Source organism: Myotis yumanensis, unplaced genomic scaffold (assembly GCF_028538775.1).
Source record: "Myotis yumanensis isolate MYYU_CA2020_CCGP unplaced genomic scaffold, mMyoYum1.0.hap1 SCAF_24, whole genome shotgun sequence".
In the NCBI taxonomy this organism is placed as follows: domain Eukaryota; kingdom Metazoa; phylum Chordata; class Mammalia; order Chiroptera; family Vespertilionidae; genus Myotis; species Myotis yumanensis.
Window position 1 is genome coordinate 11,519,789 of NW_027223775.1, and position 22,786 is coordinate 11,542,574.

At 44.2% G+C, this 22,786-nt stretch overlaps 1 protein-coding gene across 1 annotated transcript in view; it reads right to left on the reverse strand.

The window, feature by feature from the left end:
• Positions 1–20,988, reverse strand: part of LOC139000529 (histone-lysine N-methyltransferase PRDM7-like) — a 39,700-nt gene extending 18,712 nt beyond the window's left edge. The window contains 9 exon segments of the mRNA XM_070402679.1: positions 12,093–12,286; positions 13,386–13,453; positions 13,859–14,130; positions 14,329–14,430; positions 15,027–15,183; positions 17,696–17,745; positions 20,448–20,546; positions 20,692–20,815; positions 20,920–20,988. Of these exon segments, the coding sequence (XP_070258780.1) occupies positions 12,093–12,286; positions 13,386–13,453; positions 13,859–14,130; positions 14,329–14,430; positions 15,027–15,183; positions 17,696–17,745; positions 20,448–20,546; positions 20,692–20,815; positions 20,920–20,988 (1,135 nt within the window).
• Between the last annotated feature and the right edge of the window lie 1,798 nt (positions 20,989–22,786).

Sequence of the window (22,786 nt, forward strand, 5' to 3'; positions counted from 1 at the left end):
ATACATGAATCTTCAGGATATACTGCTTCATTCAAAACACTCCAGCCAATTCAGCCAAAATAGTAAATATGAACAGTATTCTCTTATTTAAAGGCTTCAAACACAAATTCTGAGCTCTATAAACGGCAATTCTTCATGTTTGAAAGAAATTTCTTCAGATAAACGCCAGGTAAATTAGCCAGAATTGTAGCCATAATAGTAATCTTGTCATTTCCCATGTTTATACCTCTAATCTAAGTGTATGAACAGGGCCATAACGAAAGTATGGCTGTACTTCCTTGACATTCAAAGGTTTGCACAGGTTTCTAATCATTTCTCTGTACAATAATTGTGTATTTTAAGAGTTTTACCAACATGAGACAGTCTTCTTAGAAATATGTCCATGAATCATCTGGATTTAAACAGCTGCATTCATAACACTCCAGACAGTTCACACAAAATAATAAATATGGACAGTATTTTCTTTCGTAAAAGGCTTCACACACAAATTCTGAGCTCTATAAATGGCAATTCTTCATGTTTGAAAAAATTTTCTTCAGATAAACGCCTAGTAAGTTAGACACAATGGTAACATATCAGTAATCAGTTCATTTCACAGCTTGGTACCTTTATTCCCTGTGTTTGAACAGGGCCAAAATGAAAGTATGGCTGTACTTACTTGACATTCAAACGTTTTCACAGGTTTCTAATCATTTCCCTGTACAATCATTGAGTATTTTAAATGCTTTAGCAACATGAGACAGTTTTCTTAGAAATATGTACATGAATCTTCAGAATTTAAACTGCTGCATTCAAAACACTCCCGGCAATTCACTGAAAATAATAAATAGGAACAGTATTTTCTTTAGTAAAAGGCTTCATACAGAAATTATGAGTGCTATAAATGGCAATTCTTCATGTTTGAAAGAAATTTCTTCAGATAAAACCCAAGTAAGTTAGCCAGAATTGTGACATTATCAGTAATCTGGTCTTTTCACAGCTTTGTACCTCTAATCTCTGTGAACAAACAGTGCCATAATGAAAATATGGCTGTATTTACCTGTTTTTCAAGGGTTTTCACATGCTTCTTATCATTTCCCTGTACAATCATTGAGTATTTTAAATGCTTTAGCAACATGAGACAGTTTTCTTAGAAATATGTACATGAATCTTCAGAATTTAAACTGCTGCATTCAAAACACTCCCGGCAATTCACAGAAAATAATAAAAATGAACAGTATTTTCTTTAGTAAAAGGCTTCATACACAAATTCGGAGCTCTATAAATGGCAATTCTTCATGTTTCAAAGAACTTTCTTCAGATAAACGCCAAGTAAGTTAAGCAGTATCGTAACATTATCAGTAATCTGGTCATTACCCAGCTTTGTACCTCTAATCTCTGTGTTTGAACAGTGCCTTAATGAAAATATAGCTGTATTTACCTGTATTTCAAGGTTTTTAACATGTTTCTAATCATTTCCATGTATAATCATTGTCTATTTTAAGAGTTTTACCAACATGAGTCATTTTTCTTGGAAATATATACATGAATCTTCAGGATATACTGCTTCATTCAAAACACTCCAGCCAATTCAGCCAAAATAGTAAATATGAACAGTATTCTCTTATTTAAAGGCTTCAAACACAAATTCTGAGCTCTATAAACGGCAATTCTTCATGTTTGAAAGAAATTTCTTCAGATAAACGCCAGGTAAATTAGCCAGAATTGTAGCATTAATAGTAATCTAGTCATTTCCCATGTGTATACCTCTAATCTAGGTGTTTGAACAGGGCCATAACGAAAGTATGGCTATACTTACTTGACATTCAAAGGTTTTCACAGGTTTCTAATCATTTACCTGTGCAACCATTGTGTATTTTAAGAGTTTTACCAACATGAGACAGTTATATTAGAAATATGTACATGAATCTTCAGGATTTAGAATGCTGCATTCAAACACTCCAGGCAATTCACACAAAATAATAAATATGAACAGTATTTTCTTTAGTAAAAGGCTTCATACACAAATTCTGAGCTCTATAAATGGCAATTCTTCATGTTTGAAAGAACTTTCTTCAGATAAACGCCAAGTAAGTTAGCCAGAATTGTAACATTATCAGTAATCTGGTCATTTCACAGCTTTGTACCTCTAATATCTGTGTTTGAACAGTGCCTTAACGAAAATATGGCTGTATTTACCTGTATTTCAAGGGTTTTCACATGTTTCTAATCATTTTGCTGTATAATCATTGTGTATTTTAAGAGTTTTACCAACATGAGGCAGTTTTCTTAGAAATATATAAATGAATCTTAAGAATTCAATCTGTTGCATTCTAAACACTCCAGGCAATTCGCACAAAATAATAAATATGAACAGTATTTTCTTTAATGAAAGGCTTCATACACAAATAATGAGCTCTATAAATGGCAATTCTTCATGTTTGAAAGAACTTTCTTTAGAAAATTGTCAAGTCAGTTAGTAAGAATTGTAACATTATCAATAATCTGGCCATTTCACCGCTTTGTACCTCTAATCTTTGTGTTAAACAGGGCCTTAACGAAAGTATGGCTGAATTTACTTGTATTTCAAGGGTTTTCACACGTTTCTAATCATTACCATGTACAATCATTGTGTATTTAATAGTTTTATCAACATGAGACAGTTTTTTTTAGAAATATATACATGAATCTTCAGGATTTAAACTGCTTCATTCAAAACACTCCAGCAAATTCAGCCCAACTAGTAAATTTGAACAGTATTCTCTTATTTAAAGGCTTCAAACACAAAGTCTGAGCTCTATAAACGGCAATTCTTCATGTTTGAAAGAAATTTCTTCAGAAAAAAGCCACGTCAGTTAGCCACAATTGTAGCATTCATAGTAATCTTGTCATTTTCCATGTTTATACCTCTAATCTAGGTGTTTGAACAGGGCCATAACGAAAGTATGGCTGTACTTACTTGACATTCAAAGGTTTTCACAGGTTTCTAATCATTTCCCTGTGCAATCATTGTGTATTTTAAGAGTTTTACCAACATGAGATATTTCTCTTAGAACTATGTACATGAATCTTCAGGATTTAAACAGCTGCTTTCAAAACACTCCAGGCAATTCACACAAAATAATAAATATGAACAGTATTTTCTTTCGTAAAAGGCTTCATACACAAATTCTGAGCTCTATAAATGGCAATTCTTCAGGTTTCAAAGAACTTTCTTCAGATAAACGCCAAGTAAGTTAGCCAGAATTGTAACATTATCAGTTAGCTATTCATTTCACAGCTTTGTACCTCTAATCTCTGTTTTTGAACAGTGCCTTAACGAAAATATGGCTGTACTTACCTTTATTTCAATGTTTTAAACATGTTTCTAATCATTTCCATGTATAATCATTGTGTATTTTAAGAGTTTTACCAACATGAGGCAGTTTTTTTAGAAATATATAAATGAATCTTAAGAATTTCAACTGCTGCATTGAAAACAGTCCAGGCAATTCACAGGAAATAATAAGTATGAAGAGTATTTTCTTTATTAAAGACTTCATACACAAATTCTGAGCTCTATAATTGGCAATTCTTCTTTTTTGAAAGAACTTTCTTCAGATAAACCCCAAGTAAGTTAGCCAAGATTGTGACATTATCAGTAATCCGGTCATTTCACAGCTTTGTACCTCCAATCTCTGTTTTTGACAGTGCCTTAATGAAAATATGGCTGTATTTTCCTGTATTTCAAGGGTTTTCACATGTTTCTAATCATTTCCATGTATAATTATTGTGTATTTTAAGAGTTTTACCAACATGAGGCAGTTCTCTTAGAAATATATAAATGAATCTTAAGAATTTAAACTGCTGCAATCAAAACACTCCAGGCAATTCACACAAAATAATAAATATGAACAGTATTTTCTTCTGTAAAAGGCTTCATACGCAAATTCTGAGCTCTATAAATGGCAGTTCTTCATGTTTGAAAGATCTTTCTTCAGAAAAACCCCAAGTAAGTTAGCCAGAATTGTAACATTTTCAGCAATCTTGTTATTTCACTGCTTTGTACTTCTTATCTCTGGTTTGAACAGAGACTTAATGAAAGTATGGCCTTATTTACTTGTATTTCAAGGGTTTCCACATGATTCTAATCATTTCCCTGTGCAATCATTGAGTATTTTAAGAGTTTTACCAACATGAGACAGTTTTCTTAGAAATATATACATGAATCTTCAGGATTTAAACTGCTTCATTCAAAACACTCCAGACAATTCAGGCAAAATAGTGAATATGAACAGTATTCTCTTTATTTAAAGGCTTCATACACAAATTCTGAGCTCTATGAATGGCAATTCTTCATGTTTGAAAGAACTTTCTTCTGAAACAAGCCCAGTAAGTTAGCTACAATTGTAGCATTAATAGTAATCTTGTCATTTCACATGTTTATACCTCTAGTCTAGGTGTTTGAACAGGGCCTTAACGAAGTATGGCTGTACTTTCGTGTATTTCAAGGGTTTTCACAGGTTTCTAATAATTTCCATGTACAATCATTGTGTATTTTAAGATTTTTACCAACATCATACAGTTTTCTTAGAAATATGTACATGAATATTCAAGATTTAATCTGCTGCATTCAAAACACTCCAGGCAATTCACATAAAATAATAAATATTAACAGTATTTCTTTATTTATAGGCTTCATACACCAATTATGAGCTCTATAAATGGCAATTCTTCATGTTTGAAAGAACTTTCTTCATATAAACACCAAGTAAGTAAGTCAGAATTGTAAGATTATCTGTAATCTTGTCATTTCACAGGTTTATACGTCTAATCTCTATGTTTGACAGGGCCTTAATGAAAGTATGGGTGTATTTTCTTGTATTTCAAAGGTTTTCACACGTTTCTAATTATTTCCATGTACAATCATTGTGTATTTAATAGTTTTATCAACATGAGACAGTTTTCTTAGAAATATATACATGAGTCTTCAGGATTAAAACTGCTTCATTCAGAACACTAAAGCCAATTCATCCAAAATAGTAAATATGAACAGTATTCTCTTTATTTAAAGGCTTCATACAAAAATTCGGAGCTTTATAAATGGCAATTCTTCATGTTTGAAAGAACTTTCTTCTGATAAACGCCAAATAAGTTAGCCAGAATTGTAACATTATCAGTAATTTTGTCATTTCACAGGTTTATACTGATAATCTTGGTGTTTGAACAGGGCTTTAACAAATGTATGGCTGTATTTACTTGTATTTCAAGGGTTTTCACAGGTTTCTAATCATTTCCATGTACAATCATTGTATATTTTATGAGTTTTACCAACATGAGACAGTTTTCTTAGAAATATATACATAAATCTTCAGGATTTAAACTGCTTCATTCAAAACACTCCTGACAATTCAGCCAATATAGTAAATATGAAAGTATTCTCTTTATTTAAAGGCTTCATTCACAAATTCTGAGCTCTATAAATGGCAATTCTTCATGTTTGAAAGAACTTTCTTCAGATAAAGGCCAAGTAAGATTGCCAGAATTGTAACATTATCAGTAATCGTGTCATTTCGCAGCTTTATACCTCTAATCTTCCTGTTTGATCAGGGCCTTAACGAAAGTATGGCTATCCTTACTTGATTTTCAAGGGTTTCACAGGTTTCTAATCATTTCCATGTACAATCATTGTGTATTTTAAGAGTTTTACCAAAATGAGGCAGTTTTCTTAGAAATATGTACATGAATCTTCAGGATTTAAACTGCTGCATTCAAAACACTCCAGGCAATTCACACAAAATAATAAATATGAACAGCATTTTCTTTATTTAAAGGCTCTATACACAAATTCTGAGCTCTATAAATGGCAATTCTTCATGTTTAAACAACTTTCTTCATAATAATATCAAGTCAGTTAGCCAGAATTGTAACATTATCAGTCATCTTGTCATTTCACAGCTTTATACCTCTAATCTTCGTGTTTGAACAGGGCCTTAACGAAAGTATGGCTGTATTTACTTGTATTTCAAGGGTTTTCACACGTTTCTAATCACTTCCATGTACAATCATGTTTTTTTTTAAGAGTTTTTCCAACATGAGACAGTTTTCTTAGAAATATATACATGAATCTTCTTGTATATAGCTTTCTTTGATGGAAGCTCACCTTCCTGTGGAGAAATTGACATTTCCTTTGAGAAAACGCCTCTTCCTGTCTGGGAAAAGTACTTCCTGTGAGGAAACCCGTCTCCTCCGGGGGAAATGTACTTTCCTGTAGGAGGACGTGTCATCCTGTTATGGAATTGCATCATGTTGCAGGAAAACAAAAGTACCTATTTGTGTACAGTTCTCTCTTTGGAGGAAATGTCTCTTCCTGTGTAGGAACACATCTTCATGTGTAGGAATAGTCCCTCACGGTGTAGGAATCCTTCTTCCTGTGGGGAGAATGCATTTTACTGTACATGGATCTATCTTCCTGTGAGGGCATCTCACTTTCCTGTGGGGGAAATGCCCTTTTCTGTGTGTGGACCTAACTTCCTGTGAGAAAAGCTCACCTTTCTGTGGGGGAGTTGAAACTTCCTGTAGAAGAATGCCTCTTCCTGCTGGAGAAAAACACTTTCTGTGAGGAAATTCGTTTCCACCAGGTGAAATGCACTTTCCAGGAGCGGACCTATCACCCTGTGATTTAATCGCAACCTGTTGAAGGGAAAGAGAACTTCCTGTGAGGGTACCCTTCTCTCTGAGAGGGAAATGTCTCTTCCTGTGTAGGAACCCATTTCCTGTGGGGGAATTGTTCCTTCTGGTGTAGGAACCCTTCTTCCTGTGAGAAAAATGAATTTTACTGACTGTTTACCTAACTTCCTGTGACAGCATCTCACCTTCCTGTGGGGGAATTGAAACGTCATTTGGGAGAGTGCCACTTCCTGTTGGGGAAAAGCACTTCCTGTGAGGAAACCCGTCTCCTCCAGTGCAAATGCACATTCCTGTAGGCGGACCTATCATCCTGTGATGGAATCGCAACTTGTTGAAGGGAAATAGAACTTCCTGTGTGTTTACCCTGCACTCTGTATGGGAAATGTCTCTTTTGGTGTAGGAACCCATCTTCCTGTAGAGGAATTGTTCCTTTCTGTGTAGGAACGCTTCTTTCTGTGGGGAAAATGCATTTTACTGTGCATGGAACTATCTTCCTGTGAGGGCATCTCACCTTCCTGTGGGGGAAATGCCCTTTCCTGTGTGTGGACCTAACTTCCTGTGAGAAAAGATCACCTTCCTGTGGGGGAATTGAAACCTCCTTTGGGAGAATGCCTCTTCCTGTTGGGGAAAAACACTTCCTGTGAGGAAACCCGTCATCCACCTGGGGAAATGCACTTTCCTGTAGGCGGACCTATCATCCTGTGATGGAATCACAACTTGTTGAAGAGAAACAGAACTACCTGTGGGGGTACCGTACTCTCTTTGGGGGAAATGTCTCCTCATGTGTAAGAACCCACCTTCCTGTGGGGAAATTGTTCCTTCTGGTGTAGGAGCCCTTTTTCCGGGGGGTGGGGGGGAAATACATTTTCCTGTGTGTGGACCTATATTCCTGTGAGGGCATCTCACCTTCCTGTGGTGGAATTGCCCTTTCCTGTGTTTGGACCTAACTTTCTGTGATGGAAGCTCACCTTCCTGTGGGGGAATTGAAACTTCCAGTGAGAGAACGCCTCTTCCTGTCAGGGAAAACCATTTCCTGTGAGGAAACCTGTCTCCACCGGGGGAAACGTACTTTCCTATAGGCGGAACTATCATCCTGTGATGGAATCGCAACTTGTTGAAGGGAAACAAAAATTCCTCCTTTCTGGTCTCTGTGCCCTTCCTGGTGGCGGTGTCCTCACTACGGAGGTTGCTGTTTCTATGGAGGGATCTGTGCTTTGTTTTCCCCCTGCACTCACCTGGCCAGCGTGGAACAAAGTTTGTTGTGCTTGTGATGCCCCAGTGGCACCTCATGGTGTGGCTTCCTAGAGAAGGGAAGCTGTGACTGTGTGTGCTCACCCGCATGCATCCGTGTAGCTTGTGCCTGTGGGGAGCTGACATGCCCTTACCTGGGTCCAGATGTGCTGAGGGAAAGCAGATGGAGCCCTCAACACCCGTGGCAGCTGCTGGGGTCACAGAGTGGGGGGTGTGATGGAGGCAGCTGGCAAGGCCATCCTGTTGCCTGGGCGGCTGATATCCTTTCTTTAGGGGTATGCTGCTTTTTCACACCCTCCAAATCTTTTCCTTCTTTGTACTTTTTTCTTGTGTATGTTTTCATTAATTCTTACCAGAGGATATGTTTTTTACAGAGAGAGGGAGGGTGGGAAGGAGGGAGGGAGAGAAGAGAGAAGAAACAAAAAAGGAAGCATGAATATGCAAGAGACACATGGATCTTTGGCTCCCACAGGAGCCCAGACCGGGGCTGGCAATGAAACCTGCATCCCAGATATGTGCTCTGGACCAGGAATACCACCAGCGACCCTTCCCTGGGCATCCGAAGGTCTAACCAGTGAACAACACTGACCAGGTCTATTCCTTCTGCTTAGCAGATGAGAACACATGTCACTTTTTCTTCTGACAGAAGGCATTCAATCTAGGATGATCACTCACCTTTGATCTTTCTCTCTTCCTTTCTGAAATAGTAGAAATATATCTTTCTAAAAAAAACCACTGTGGCCCTTGCCAGTGTGCCCTAGTGGACACAGTGTCAGCCTGCATATTGAAGGGTCCATGGTTCGATTCCCTGTCAGAGCACATGCATGGGTTGCAAGCTCGATCCCCAGTGAGGGGGGGGATACAGGAGGTAGCTGATCCAGGATTCTCTCTCATCATTGATGTTTCCATCTCTTTCCCTCTTCCTTCACCTCTGAAATCAATAAAAATATATTTGTTTTTAAAAACCACACTGGGTTTCAACAAAAAATTTTAAGTTGAAATTTTTTCTCCCGGCACTAACACGTTCCCATGGTAAGCCTGCATCTGGAGGTGCCATCAATAACGACAGCCTCCCTGGTACTGACTGCATCAATAACGACAGCCTACAGGGGAAGGACTGCCTCACTAATGCCCGCCTCTAGGCTACTGATTGCCTGGTGTGTGTTGATATGTGACCCATCATCGAAGCCCTGCCCACACCCTCCAGGCTTGATTGCTACAATTTTTGACATTCTTACTCCCACAGATAATTTGCCTGTGTTCTTTGGATTCACGTTGTGGCCTGGGCTGGGCTTTTCCTCCATTATTCTCTCACACTCACTGGAGCTCCCCATTTGTCCCTTGGGAGGCTTGAAAAAGGCCCTTGAAGTTTCCCTGTGCCTGATCCTTTTAAGCAAAGTTGTGGACCTTCCTTTGGCCTCTTGACCTTCAGCTTTGTCATTCCAGTCATGTGGACCCGTATGTTGCTGCTACTCTTGATTCTGACGCTCTGAGCCGGGTTGTTCTGACTGGAGGTGTTTTCCTGCAGATGCTCCTGGAAGAATCTCAAAGGCGTGATTGCGTTTCACATGTTGGCTGAGGAATGTCTGAATGGAGAAGGTCACAGAGCAGGAGGGACATGGGTGGATCTCTGGCGTTGGTTCTGCTGAAGAAGAAAGTTTTGGTCAGGGCAGGTGTGGGCAAGGCTGCCGGTGTGGTATGCTCTGTCTCCTGGTAAGACCTGGCCCCAGAATCATTCTTACTGTGTTGACAGTGCAAGCTTTGCCTCCCACAAAATGTTCCTTCACAGTCTATTTTTCTTTTTCTTTGTCTGCACTACTCTTCTTCAGAAATCCAGAGACCCCATATCAAATGTCTTTTCTACAGCCCTGGCCAGTGTGAATCAGTGGATAGAGCCTCAGCCTGTGGACTGAAAGGTCCGGGTTCAATTCCCATCAAGGGCATGTACCTCGGTTGCAGGCTTCTCCCCGGCCCGGGCCCTGGTCAGGGCATGTGCAGGAGGCAACGAATCGATGTGTTTCTCTCACATCGATATTTCTCTCGGTCTTTCCCTCTCTCTTACACTCTCTATAAAAATCAATGGGAAAATATCCTTGGGTGAGGGTTGAAAAGAAAGAAGATCTTACAGATCATGGACCATCAGTAGCCATTTCACTCCTTATATGGGTGGGACTATTGTGACCTTTCCATGTACGTGTAACTTCTACATCATGTTAAAGAGAAAAATCACAGGCCCAGCCAGGTAGCTCAGTGGTTGAGCATCAACCCATGAACCAGGGCATCACCAGTTCGATTCCGGGTCAGGGCACATGCCCAGGTTTTGTGCACGATCCCAGCAGGAGGCAGCTGATCCATGTTGATATTTCTATCTCTCTCTTCGTTTCCATTCCTCTCTCTCTCAAATCAATAAAAATATTTAAAAATAGAGAAACCACAGGCCCCAACTAGCAATTGCTTTTCTCTCAATTTTCCACAAATCATAAAATGGAAATGTGTCTTTCCTCACACAGTATTCCTACTTGATTTCTTTCAGTGTTAGCCTATTTCAAATACACTACAAAGTCCTGTTTCAAAATATCTTTCCAACCATCCCCTAGCCAGTGTGGCTCAGTAGATAGAGCATCGCCTTGGGGACTCCAGGGTCCTGGGTTTGATTCTAGTCAAGGGCACATATCTTGGTTGCAAGCTCAATCCCCAGCCCTGGTTGGGGTGTGTGTGGGAGGCAAGCTACTGATGTTTCTCTCTCTCTCTCTCTCTCTCTCTCTCTCTCTCTCTCTCTCTCTCTGTTTCTTTCTCTCTCTCTCTCTCTCTCTCTCTCTCTCTCTCTCTCTCTCTCTCTCCCCCTTCCTTCTACTCTCTCTCAAAACAAATTAGTGGAAAAATATCATCGGGTGAGGATTAACCACAACAAAAATATTTCCCCAATCCTGCTTCTTACACTCCTGACATCCGTCCCTCTCCAGCCAGTCCGCCTTCCTCTCTCACTTGGAGTTGAAATAAGCTCGGAGGGGATTCCCCACTGAAGTTTATTTTCCAAAAAATTAACAAAGCATAATTTTAGAACATGCCACTCTGCAGCTGAAAACTGCCCAGTTGTCCCCTCTCACTCAAGAAAGTCCCCAGTATCTCAGCTTGGATCATAGGCACTGTATTTCCAGGCTGCTAGGCATCTGTCCAACCTCCGTTCTTACCCTCTGTACCGAGACTGAGACAGGAGTAGCCCTCAGAAAGATCAACACCCCACCTCTTTCCTTTCCTGCACCAGCCGCTCCCCCTGCCCAGAACCCTTTGCCACAGGTGTTGTAAATGTTATCTCCTGAGAAAGCCCTCCCCTGACCTTCTGAATCCGACACACCCACACTCCCCTCACACTGATCCCTAGGCACTTGTCCTGGGACCTTTTTTCCAAAGCGCTAATCACTGTGTAATATTAAGCACATGCGCACATGTATTCCCAGGCTTCCCTCCTTCACCAGCCAGCTCCCAGGAGCAGTGATTCTGATCACCGTGTTAATCTGTATTTCCAGCTCCCAGAACCCTGTGTAGCACCGAGTAGGAATTCACATGACAAGTCACTGAAATAATGAATGAATGCATGTTAACACACACATTTCATTTAGAAATATGCAGTAAATGAAGAAGAAACAGCTAAAGTGTTCCCAAAAAACAACAGCCCCACAACAACCATGTTGATGAGAGAGCTGGTTAAGTGCCTGAAACGTTTTTTTTTTGCCTCTAATCCTTTCAGCACTATATGATGCTGTGCATTTTGTGCATGAAGTATTTTTAAAAATAGAACACGAATTGTCCCTGGCCAGTGTGGCTCAGTTGGTTGAGCATTGTCCCATTCACACGGAGGTAGCCAGTTTGATGCCTGGTCAGGGCACATGTCTGGGTGGTGGACTTGATTCCCAGTAGGGGGCATGAAGGAGGCAGCAGATTGATATTTCTCTCCCTCTCCCTTCATCTCAGTCTCTAAAGCCAATAAAAGCATATTTTTAAAAATTAGAACAAAAATAAAAATATTAAAATTGTTCCTAAGAATCAAAGACCTATGTGATGAATCATCAATTTCTGAAGCATCTGATTTGAAGCTTTACTGACTCTACAGTGGATTTTACTCCACTTGAGAGTTGGATCATGAAAACTTCTAAGAATTCTTTCTTTCCATGTTGAAGAAGAGTGGTGCCCACCTCTCCCGGCCACAAGCTCTGTCTTCCACTTGCTTCCCCACTTGATGCCCAGCTTTTGGCCATACTCTTCTCCATACCAGACCAGCAGCTCAGAGCCCTTCCTCACGACCCGGCAGGTTCGGTAGAAAATCTGCCTGTGATGTTGAAAGGCCACCAGGTTCTGTTCTTCCTCATCCCGGGCACAGTTCACATACCTGGGGTTGAGGCAGATAAAAGGAAAGAAAACCACAGGCGATGAGTTTTCACTACCTGTTATATTCGTGTCCAGCTCCTCACTGACCCTTAAGGCCCTCTGCACTGATGGAACCCACACCCACGCTCCTGGGGAACCTTCTGTTCAATGTCCGAGCCTCTGTCACAACGTCATGTGAATTTCTGTCCCTAAGTCCTGCTCTCAGTACTCAATGCCTAATGCCATTTCCAAAGCCTCATTCCAGACTTTCCCATCAAACCCGGTGACCTCCATCTTCTCCAAGCTCTAAGTCAGGTTCTGTGTGACACCACAGAAGTCGGTGCTTGATCTAGGACTCTGCTTCTGGATTAGCTCACATCATTCAACACTCAGTCCAAGTCTACCTTCTCTTCAGAGGCCTTTCTCGAGTCTCCCCACACTTTATTGAAGGCATCGTTCAGTTGCCTCTCCCAGGTTCCCACAGAAACTTGGAGGTCTCTTTTTCTTAGAAAAATAACACAGAACAATACTAGTTTATTCATAATCTGTGACCCGATTCAAGAGAGCCCCTCAGGAAAGGGCCATGAGCACTATTACTCTGCAGGTTCCAACACCCAGTTCTAGTTAGAAGTGAGGCTGGGATGATGTGATGCCCTCACAGGTTTAGACTATCCTTGGTTTAAGGCTATCTGGGCACTGGGCACTCCTTGAAAAATAGGAAAATTATAGTTAAAGATTAATGAAATAAAATGTTTCATGTCCGTCTGCAGTAAGATCTCCCTAGGGTCATGGATTGTGTGATCTGTGTAGGTAATGAATTCCTTCCTCTAAACTGGAACATGTAAGTGTTTAACTAATGTCCATTAGATAAATCACAGAGTAATCCAATGTTCTCAAGGTTTTCCCAGTGCCCAAACTAGAAACTTGTATTTTGAGGACATATGCTATACTTTTACCTCCTCTTTTCCTAAATGTCTCTTGATGTTCAAGGTCACTGTATGGAGAAAAAAGGGGAACAGGGGACTGAGGGAGACCATTAGGGAGGCATGTTGGGAAGAACAGATGTGTGGGCTGTCAGGCATGAGTATCCTCTCTGGCACTCAGAAGCCCAGTGAACTTACCTCATCCAGTTGGCCTGAGATGCATCCTTTCCGTTCACATACTCATAGCAGTTTCTCGCTTTGGTGATCTGCATTTCAGGAAAAGAAGTTAAAGGCTGTGTGTGTGTGTGTGTGTGTGTGTGTGTGTGTGTGTGTGTGTACATAATAGAATACTTACTCTACTGTCATCACATCTCTTTCAGCCTGCATGGTGATTCAACTCCCAATGATGATCACGGGATATTTTTCTTACTCATCACCTACAGGTCTGTCCATTAAGCAGGAGCCCCACAAGGGAGGAGTCTGTACCACTTTGCTCTCATTTGCCCCCTGATCTTTAGAGAGGAGCTCCATGTTCATGCAAAGTCTGCTCAGTACACAGAGCTAACTAACCATATTGTCCCCATCCATGTCCCAGCATGTAGAAGTGGGGCCCACCAAGCCACCGGAGGGCTGTGGGAAGCCAGAGGACAGGGAAGAGGTAAACTTCTCACCAGCCAGGCGTAGCCGCTGTTGGCTGTGGCTTCATCTTCTGTGATCTGACCCTCATAAGGGCCAAAGTACAGGCCCACCGGCAGATCACATTCCTCATTCCACACTCCAAGCCCAGCCTCAGGGATGCCTGATGGTCCAATTCTCAACCCAGGGGGCAGAGTGAGGGTTGAGCGGTTGCCATGCCCCTTGTCCATGGCACTATCTTTTACAAACGTAGGAGGTCCATGCACAGCACAGCTGTCAATGAAGAAGTTCTGACACTTCTCAGAATCTGGAGGCAAGAGCAACAGGTATTAGTCAGGGTGCAGTGCATGTTCCTGGACAAGAAGAGCTTCAGAAAGAGCTCACATCAGTGAGCCTCAATCCTGTACTCCCGGTCACGAGAGGAAGGGAATGATTTGGGCACCCAAAGATGAGGTGAAATTATTGCATCAAGACATAACATGCTCCTTGGTGAGGGTCAGCTTACAGAGGTAGTCATCGTCCTGGGGCTCGCTGATCTCTTGGTAGACCTGGCCCTTTCTCTCCCGTAGGCTATACGTCTTCACTTCGATCTCCTTTCTCCTGAGGTCTACGTGGGAGAAGAGCAGGTGAACCAGGGTCGGTGAGGTCTGGAACATTAGTCCCCGTCTTGTCAGAAAACACACAATGTCCTCCCATCAAATGATCACCTGTTCTTTTATATTATCTTGTATTTTCCTCCGTTAACTAAAAGACTAGCACTCCACACTGACTACTGATGGCTGATTCAATTTTAGTTTCTAGATGATCCCATTATCAGGTTCAACCTCCCAACCTTTAGTCATTCATAAAAGATGTAGTAAGGGCACATCATGTGTTCGGCACTGAGTAAAGACCTGGGCACACAACACCGAGAGAATTTCGTTGCTATTATCACAGATGGATTTATTGGACAACTTGCATGTGTCAATTGTTTGAGATTTAGTTTAATGCTTCCAAACTATATGTGAACCATGTTTCCTTATGTTCACTTTACACATTAGCATTCAGGAGCTCAGAGAGTTTGTAAGATTAGCTCAAAGCTTCAGTGCTAACTCCAGTTTCAAATCCAGGCCTGTGCAAAGCCCACCCCACATACCTAGGCTATACTGATCAGTCTTTCTAGAGGAATTAGTGGAAATGAAATCTCCAAATGATTTAACTTACCCAATTTCAATCTAGGGTGCTGTCCGGAGGTTCTTGCTTCTCCAGGAGGGGGCACTGGTTTCTGGGTCTGCTCTGAGCCACTTGTGGTCAACAAATTTGCTGTTCCTGACAATTCCTACAAACTAGACTCATTACTTAATGGCGTCCTGGACTTTGCCTTCAATGTGAAAGTCACATATTAAAAGGTAACATGCATTTATTTAGTTATGTAGGGTTTATGATATATTTTCACATACATGACTTTAATGAACACCTCAACAAGTCTTTGAAAAACCTGGGAAGTATGAATATTAGAGGAAAAAGAAATGGCCAATGTGGGTTCTGAATTGAAGACTAGAACCCATGCCTTAAGGATCTTTTTTTATAGAACAGTGAGAGTGAAGGATACTGGGAAGAGAATAAGTCAGAGTGGGGCCCTAACCAGTGTAGCTCAGTTGATAGAGTGTCAGCCTGCGGACTGAAGGGTCCTGAGTTCGATTCTGATCAAGGGTGAGTGCCTTGGCTGCAGGCTCCTCCTCCCTGGCCCGGGCCCTGGTCTGGGCTTATGCAGGTGGCAACCAATCAATGTGTCTCTCACATTGATATTTCTCTCTCTCTCTCTCTCTCTCTCTCTCTCTCTCTCTCTCTCTCTCTTTCTCTCCCTTTCTCTTCTATTCTCCCTAAAAATCAATGAGAAAATATCCTTGGGTGACGATTAAGAAAACGAAAGAAAGAAAGAAAAATAGTTGGCAGAGCCCTGGCTGGTGTAGCTCAGTTGGTTGAACTGAAGGATTGCCGGTTCCATTCCTGGTCATGGTACATGCCCCGGTTACGGGTTAGATCCAAGGTTGTGGTCTATGTGGGAGGCAACCGATCCATGTTTTTTTTGCTCACTGATGCTTCTCTCCCTCTCCCTTTCTCTCTCCCTCTCTCTCAAATCAGTAAAAACATATATTTTTTAAAAGAAATGGCTGGCAGAAACCTATCATGACCATAAGGAAAATTATGCTAAAACTAGAGGCCCAGTGCACGAATTCAGGCATCAGTGGGGTCCCTCGGCCTGGCCTGTGGGATCGGGCCAAAACTGGCTCTCTGACATTCCCTGAGAGGTCCTGGATTGCGAGAGGGCACAGGCCAGGCCAAGGGACCCCACTGGGGCACGATCAGGGCTGGGAAGGGATGCGGGAGGTTGGCCAGCCAGGGAGGGACCGCAGGACGACTCTAGGGTGTGTCCTGCCATCTCACTCAGTCCCGATCAACTGGACACCAGCAGCAAGCTAACCTATAGGTCAGAGCGTCTTCCCCCTGGTGATCAGTGCACGTCATAGGGAGCAGTTAGCGGCATTAGTGTATCATCAGCATATTATGCTTTGATTGGTTGAACGGACAACTGGACACTTAGCATATTAGGCTTTTATTATATAGGATGTGCAAATTACTATATCATGGAAAGAATATTTGTGATTAGATTAGTTGGTTCCCACCAATTCTGTTTGAATAAGGTTGTGCTACTAGCTAGTTTTCATTTTCCTGACCTATAACATGCTAATTCTTAGTGTTATAATGAACATGAAATATAATGGTGCTCGCCAAAGTGTTCTGTGAGCTCTTTGATACAGTATGACTGTGAGATTACAGTCCTGCTATCAACGTACCTCTCAGCCATCTCTGTATTTGAAATCACATGTAAATTATCTTCATTATCTTTTGACCCTATTCTAGTTTAATTTGTAAATTTGAAAGCCCTCTTTCAGCAAATATTCAGGGGTCCTCAGGGACCCTGAGCTGGGCCTGGGACTTCTAGGAGAGAAGAATCTGGTGTGAACCAAAGAGCTCACAATGCAGAGGTAGGCAGGCGGAGCAAATGATTCAAACAAGATGACACTGGCCTAATTAGAGCTCAGAGAAAAAGCCATACTTCTTACTGGAATGAGCATTCAAAACCAGTTCCAGATGGGTGAGCTTCTATTGAATAGTGTGTCATCTCTATGAAGTCCTTAAGTCACTTTACTGTTTATTGTTTCACAATCCTCAAGCCTGAAGCTCCCCACAGTTGAGAGATGCTTTCTTTTATTTGACTAGGAGGCTCTGATGCTGGGGTTCCTATGTCCTTCTTCATGTGGGACCATGCACCTTGCAAACTGCCTAGATGTCAGTGAGCTTCCAGGAGTCGGAAGTCTTAGTGCATCTCTCACTGCAGCATAGCGTTTAGAATCAGCAGTCAGTGAAAGATGTAATCATGGATGGATAAGACAGTGGAAAGTGCATAAAACTATGGAAATTTTAATGAGCTTGTAAGTGGTTTAGAGATGAAGCTATGGATTAGGTTGCACGCCCACTAATACTGTGATCTCAGACATATAATCAAACACTTCTATATGTCAGAAAGCTCAGGTTCCTCATCAGAAATGGTGATAGTTATAGTACCTACCTCAGAGGGTTGTGGTAAGGTTTAAGTGAGTTTATTCAGGTAGAATTCTTAGAGTCAGAAGCATTGTGAAGATAAAACCCATGGTAGCTACAATTGTTGCTCATGTTATTAATGAGTAAGATGATATTGAGTATTTTGTTGAAGAGGTCAGGAAAGGAAGGTGGCACTTTCTAGGGTGCACTCTGATTTTTCCTCCTCTTCCCTGCATTTGCATCCAGGAGGAAGATTTTCTTTTCCACAGGATTTGGGAAATACTCACCTTCTGATGTTTATTCTGTTCCACTCTGAAGGCCATCCAAGAAGGTTTAGCTAAAAGATGGTGAGAAATCAATAATATATAATATTATTATATAATTATATTAATATATAATTTCAGAGAGGAAGGGAGAGGGTGAGGGAGAGAGAGATAGAAACATCAATGATGATAGAGAATCATACATTAGCTGCCTCCTGAACAGCTCACACCAGGGATCGAGCCCACAACCCGGGCATGTGCCCTCACTGGGAATTGAACTGTGACCTCCTGGTTCACAGGTCGACGCTCAATCTCTGAGCCTCGCTTGCCGGGTGAGAAATCAGTTTTGGTTTGCAATTGTTTCAAAATCTGCAGGTTCTTATTCTTTCAGAATTCTGAATTAGAGGGTATTCCAAGCACAGACCAAGGATGATTGGAAAATTTTTTTTGATGTTTCAGTAGGCTTATGCTTTTATTGGGAGCATCAGCTCATTTTCTTAAATGTTTAAAAACAGACAAAACCCCATCTGTACTTCATCCTCTGTTCAATATATATATATATTTCAATTGGCCTATCCCTGGCTGGGCAGCTCAGTTGGTTGGAGGATTGTCTTGTGCACCACCAAGTTTTGGATTCGATCCTTATTGGGGCGTACACGGGAGGCAACTGATGGATGTTCCTCTCTCACATTGATGTTTCTGTTTCCCTCCCTTCCTCTCTCTAAATTCAATGAATATCCTTGGGTGCCGATTTAAAAAATAAAATTGCCCTAAAAAGCAAAAAATAAAAAAATTGGCCTTTCATAACACAAGTATAATAAAGGTCATGTAACTGCTAAGAAACTCTACTCTGCCACCTGGCCCTTTCTCTTCTCTGTCTTCTGTCTTCATACTGGCCTTGTCCAGTCCAATGGCACTAGGACCACCTTGCCTCCTTTCTTTCTTATCCTTCCTCCTTTGCACATATGGACTGTGCCCACATTTCCTAATCACTAGATTCTGATCAGCATGACACAGTCTTAGGAACAAAGACTCAGGTCTATTCCGCACAGAAAGAGTTTCGGGCAAGTTAGAGATAATGTCGTGACTTCAGCTATGTTTCAACCTCAGACCCATGGAACTACGTACCCTAGCAACCAGACTTTCATGAAACCTGGCAGATGATGCCATGTCTGACAGGGAACCTGATCCAATGATGAACTACCTCCTACCCTGGCCCACAACCCAACCCCCTAACTACCATGAGTAATAATTTTCCCATTTGTCCCCATGCAGGTCATAGAGCACGGCTCACCTGTCAGAACTTCCTCCTTCTGAATTAGTTATTTTTTACTCACTTTTACGTTTTCGTATACTTACTTATTAATGTTCTATAAAAATACAATTATTTTATTATTTATTTTATTTTTCCCATCACCATTTATCCCCCTCTAGTATTATTTTTCAATCCTCACCTGGGGATATATGTGTATTGATTTTAGAGGGACAGGAAGAGAAAGAAAGAGAGGGAAACATGGATGTGAGCGAGAAGCATCGATCAGTTGTATCCCATACACTCCTTGACTGGGGATGGAACCCGAAACCTTTCTGGTGTATGGGAGGATGCTCCAACCAACTGAGCCTCCTAGCCATGGCTATTTATTTATTTGTATTTTGAGAGAATGTTCATTAAAGCTGGGGACAGTGAAACAAGGAAGGGCTTAGGATAGAAGCAGCAGCAGGAGAGAGCCTAGGTGGGGCTGCTGTGTTGCCCTGGAAAGGTTTTAGGAAAGAATTCAGCCTAGGCGGGGCGGCTTTGTCTCATTGGAAAGTCATAGAAAAGGGGCCTTGGAGACAGGTTTAGGGGGTTAGCCTGAATGAGCTGCCACTGCCCGTACTCCCTGGTGCAAGTGTCCTGAGTCTCTTAGTTTAGGAGATGTACACCTGGGAGGGAAGTAGAGGTGGGAGGGAGAGGGGTATATTAGAGCCCCAGTGCACAAAATTTATAAATGTATGCACTGGTGGCAGGGTGGGGGTGGGGGAGTCCCTCAGCCCAGCCTGTGTCTTCTGTGCCCTCTGGCAGTCTGGGAGCCCTGGGATCCATCGCCTGTAGAGGGAGGCCCGTTCAGCAGCCCCAGCTCTGCATTGGTGGCCTGGCCTCCCTCTTTGGGGTGACTGGGAGCCCCCATTGATCACCCAGAGGCTAGTGGCCTGGGCCTCCCTCTGCAGGGCATCATGGGGGATGGGGGGGCCGACCCATTGCATTGCACAGGCCTTGGTTGGCCTGGTGCCAGTGTGTGTCATAGCCTGGTCATCTGGAGGGTCCTTCAGCTGGTCCTCCCCGGATTTGCATATTATGGTTTTATTATCATAGACTTAGGGGGTGGGGCTGGGTGGAGGTGAGCAAAGGGGGAGAAATGGGGGACCTCTGTGATACTTTTGACAATAAAATATTGCTACACATTTAAAGAGGTTCTATGAACCTGGCCAGTGTGGCTCAGTGGTTAAGCCTCGACCTATGAACCGTGAGGTCACGGTTGGATGACCGTCAGGACCCAAGACCAGGTTCCCCGCACGATCCCGGTGGGGGGCCTGCAGGAGGCAGGATGGAGGCTTCTCTCTCTCTCTCTCTCTCTCTCTCTCTCTCTCTCTCATAAATGTATTAATAAAAAGGGGTTTATGTGAACAGCCCCTGGCTTGTAACTGCTTTGCCTCTTGCTTGTCCCTGGTCACTCCCAAGAGGCCTTCGACCTGCACCCGGGTTGGGGTCAGGTACCTGCGCGCCCTCCGCTCGCACCTCGCGGCCTCGGGGTCCACTCTGCATCCGAGTCCTTGGCCTGGGGCTTGGCGGTCCTCCCGCGGCTACACGTGAACGCGGGTTGAGGGGCCCTGAGACCTGGAAGGAGAGAAGGAAAGTCTGTCCTGCGGGCGAAGAGCTGAGGGAACGAACAGCAGAGCCAGCGCCGGCCGGGAGCGCGGAGCCCGGGGCGCCCTGGATGGAGCCCCCCCGCCCCCACTTCCACCCCCCGCGGTCCCGTCACCGATGCTGAGCAGCGCCTCGGAGTTGCTCTTCACGTTCTGGTGCCGGGCTGGCTCCCAGGCGCCCATCTGCGCCCACTCCTCCTGAGACAAGAAGACCGACACGTCCCTGCAGGGGGCCTTGGACTGGAGGAGAGACCGTCCGTGCGTCCGTCCGCCCCGGCCCGAGGGGTGGCGCCCCGTCCCCACTTCCTCACCCCCCCGCCCCCACCCCCCGCGGACCCCCTCACCTTGGGCCTGCGCCCCGCTCTCCCCGCCTCCTCCTCGGGGCGCTCCTGCGGGCCCCTGTCGGGGTTCATGGTGCCGCCACCCGAACCCCAGCCCGAGGCTGCGGTGCCTGTGGAAGGAGGAGGCGTTGAGGGACCCGCTCCCGCCGGGCAGGGCGTCCCCAGGGGACAGAACTAGACGGAGGACCAGGGGCCTAGGCTGCGGTCATTGAGAACCACCAGGGGGTGGTCTCCTTCCCGCGGCAGCCGGGGAGTCTCAGGGGGCGACTGAGGGGTGCGGTGGGGGGGGGGGAGGGGGTCTGAGGGGCGGAGTCAGGGAGGACTGAGGGGCGCGGGGGAGGGGTCTGAGCTGCAGGGTGGGGGTCTGAGGGTCGCGATTGGGGGACTGAGGGGCGGAGTCAGGGAGGACTGAGGGGCGCGGTGTGGGTCTGAGAGGCTTGGTCATGGGCGCGGTCTGTGGGGCGTGGTCGGGGTGTGACAGGCGGGTTAGGGGGACCGAGGATCTCTCAGGAGGACACCGGGGGTCTTTGGCTGGGGGTTGAAGGCCCGAGGCAAAGGGGTTCATACGCGAGGCCCTGGTTTTCCTGTCCGTCTCTGGCCGGGCTGCCACCTGGTCGAGGTCCCCCAAACCCGAGCTCCAACCCGGCGCGCTACCCTGTGAGGCGGGGCCAGGGGGGAGCTTCCGGCTTCCAGAGCGTCAGGGCCAGCCGCCAATCAGTGCTGAGGTCACAGAGCCCTGCCCGCCAATGGGCGGTCAGAAACGCGGAAAGGGCGGGGCGTAGGGTGGAGCCTTCCTGCCAGGCAAGGGCAGAATCCCGTGGAAAGAGCCCGCCCCCCCGCCCCAACCCCCCGTGGTGATTGGCTGCCCAGGGTCCTGTGAGTGTCCGTCAAGAAGCCTTCAGCCAGGGCGCGGCTGGGCGGTGTCCAGGCCTCGGATTCCTGAGGTGTCGCGGAGGGACGCCCGGAACCCCCAGCTTGGGCAGGTGTTGGGGTGACGCGGCCTTCCTACAGCCTGACCGAGTCTCTGTTCCACCCTATGGTATTCAGGGTCCCGGACTGTCTTCCAGGCGCATGTGGTCGCTTCCTTAGCGAGAGGACCAGGCGGTGGGCGGGGAGTTGCGTTCTGGGAAACAGGGATTCCCACTACACCAGCGGTTCTCAACTGTGGGTCGCGACCCCTTTGGGGGTCGAACGTACCTTTCACAGGGGTCGCCTAAGACCATCGAAAAACACTTATATAATTAGATATTGCTTTTGTGATTCATCACTATGCTTTAATTATGTTCTGTGTGTAACAATGAAAATACATGCTGCATGTCAGATATTTACATAAAGATCCATAACAGTAGCAACATTACAGGGATAAAGTAGCAACGAAAATAATTTTATGGTTGGGGTCAGCACAACATGAGGAACTGTATGCAAGGGTCGCGGCATTAGGAAGGTTGAGAAGCACTGCCTTAAAGGAAGCTGTCAGCCAATTCCTTTGCAAAAACGATCCTCTGCATCCCTCTTGTGGCCGTTCAAAGAATAACACCTTGTGTTTCTGTCCGTGGTTCTGAACTTTCAGCTAATGTCCTGTGAATTTGATGAAAAATTCTACTCGCAAAACCACAAACAAACAAACAAAAAACAAAACCCACAGAAAACCCTACAAAATCATCGCGGCTGTCCAGGTTGCAATTATTCCTTCCCTGGATACACTGACGTCACGGGTCTGGCTTTTGCACCCCTTCCCGTCCCAGCCCTGCAAAGGGAAGCCTTGGCTGCTGCAGTGAAATGGGGAAGCTGTGCGTTCACTAATTCAGTGCGTAACCTAGAGGCTGCCATTATTGAAGCCGTCAGTCCTGGGGAGGCCGCCGTTACCAAG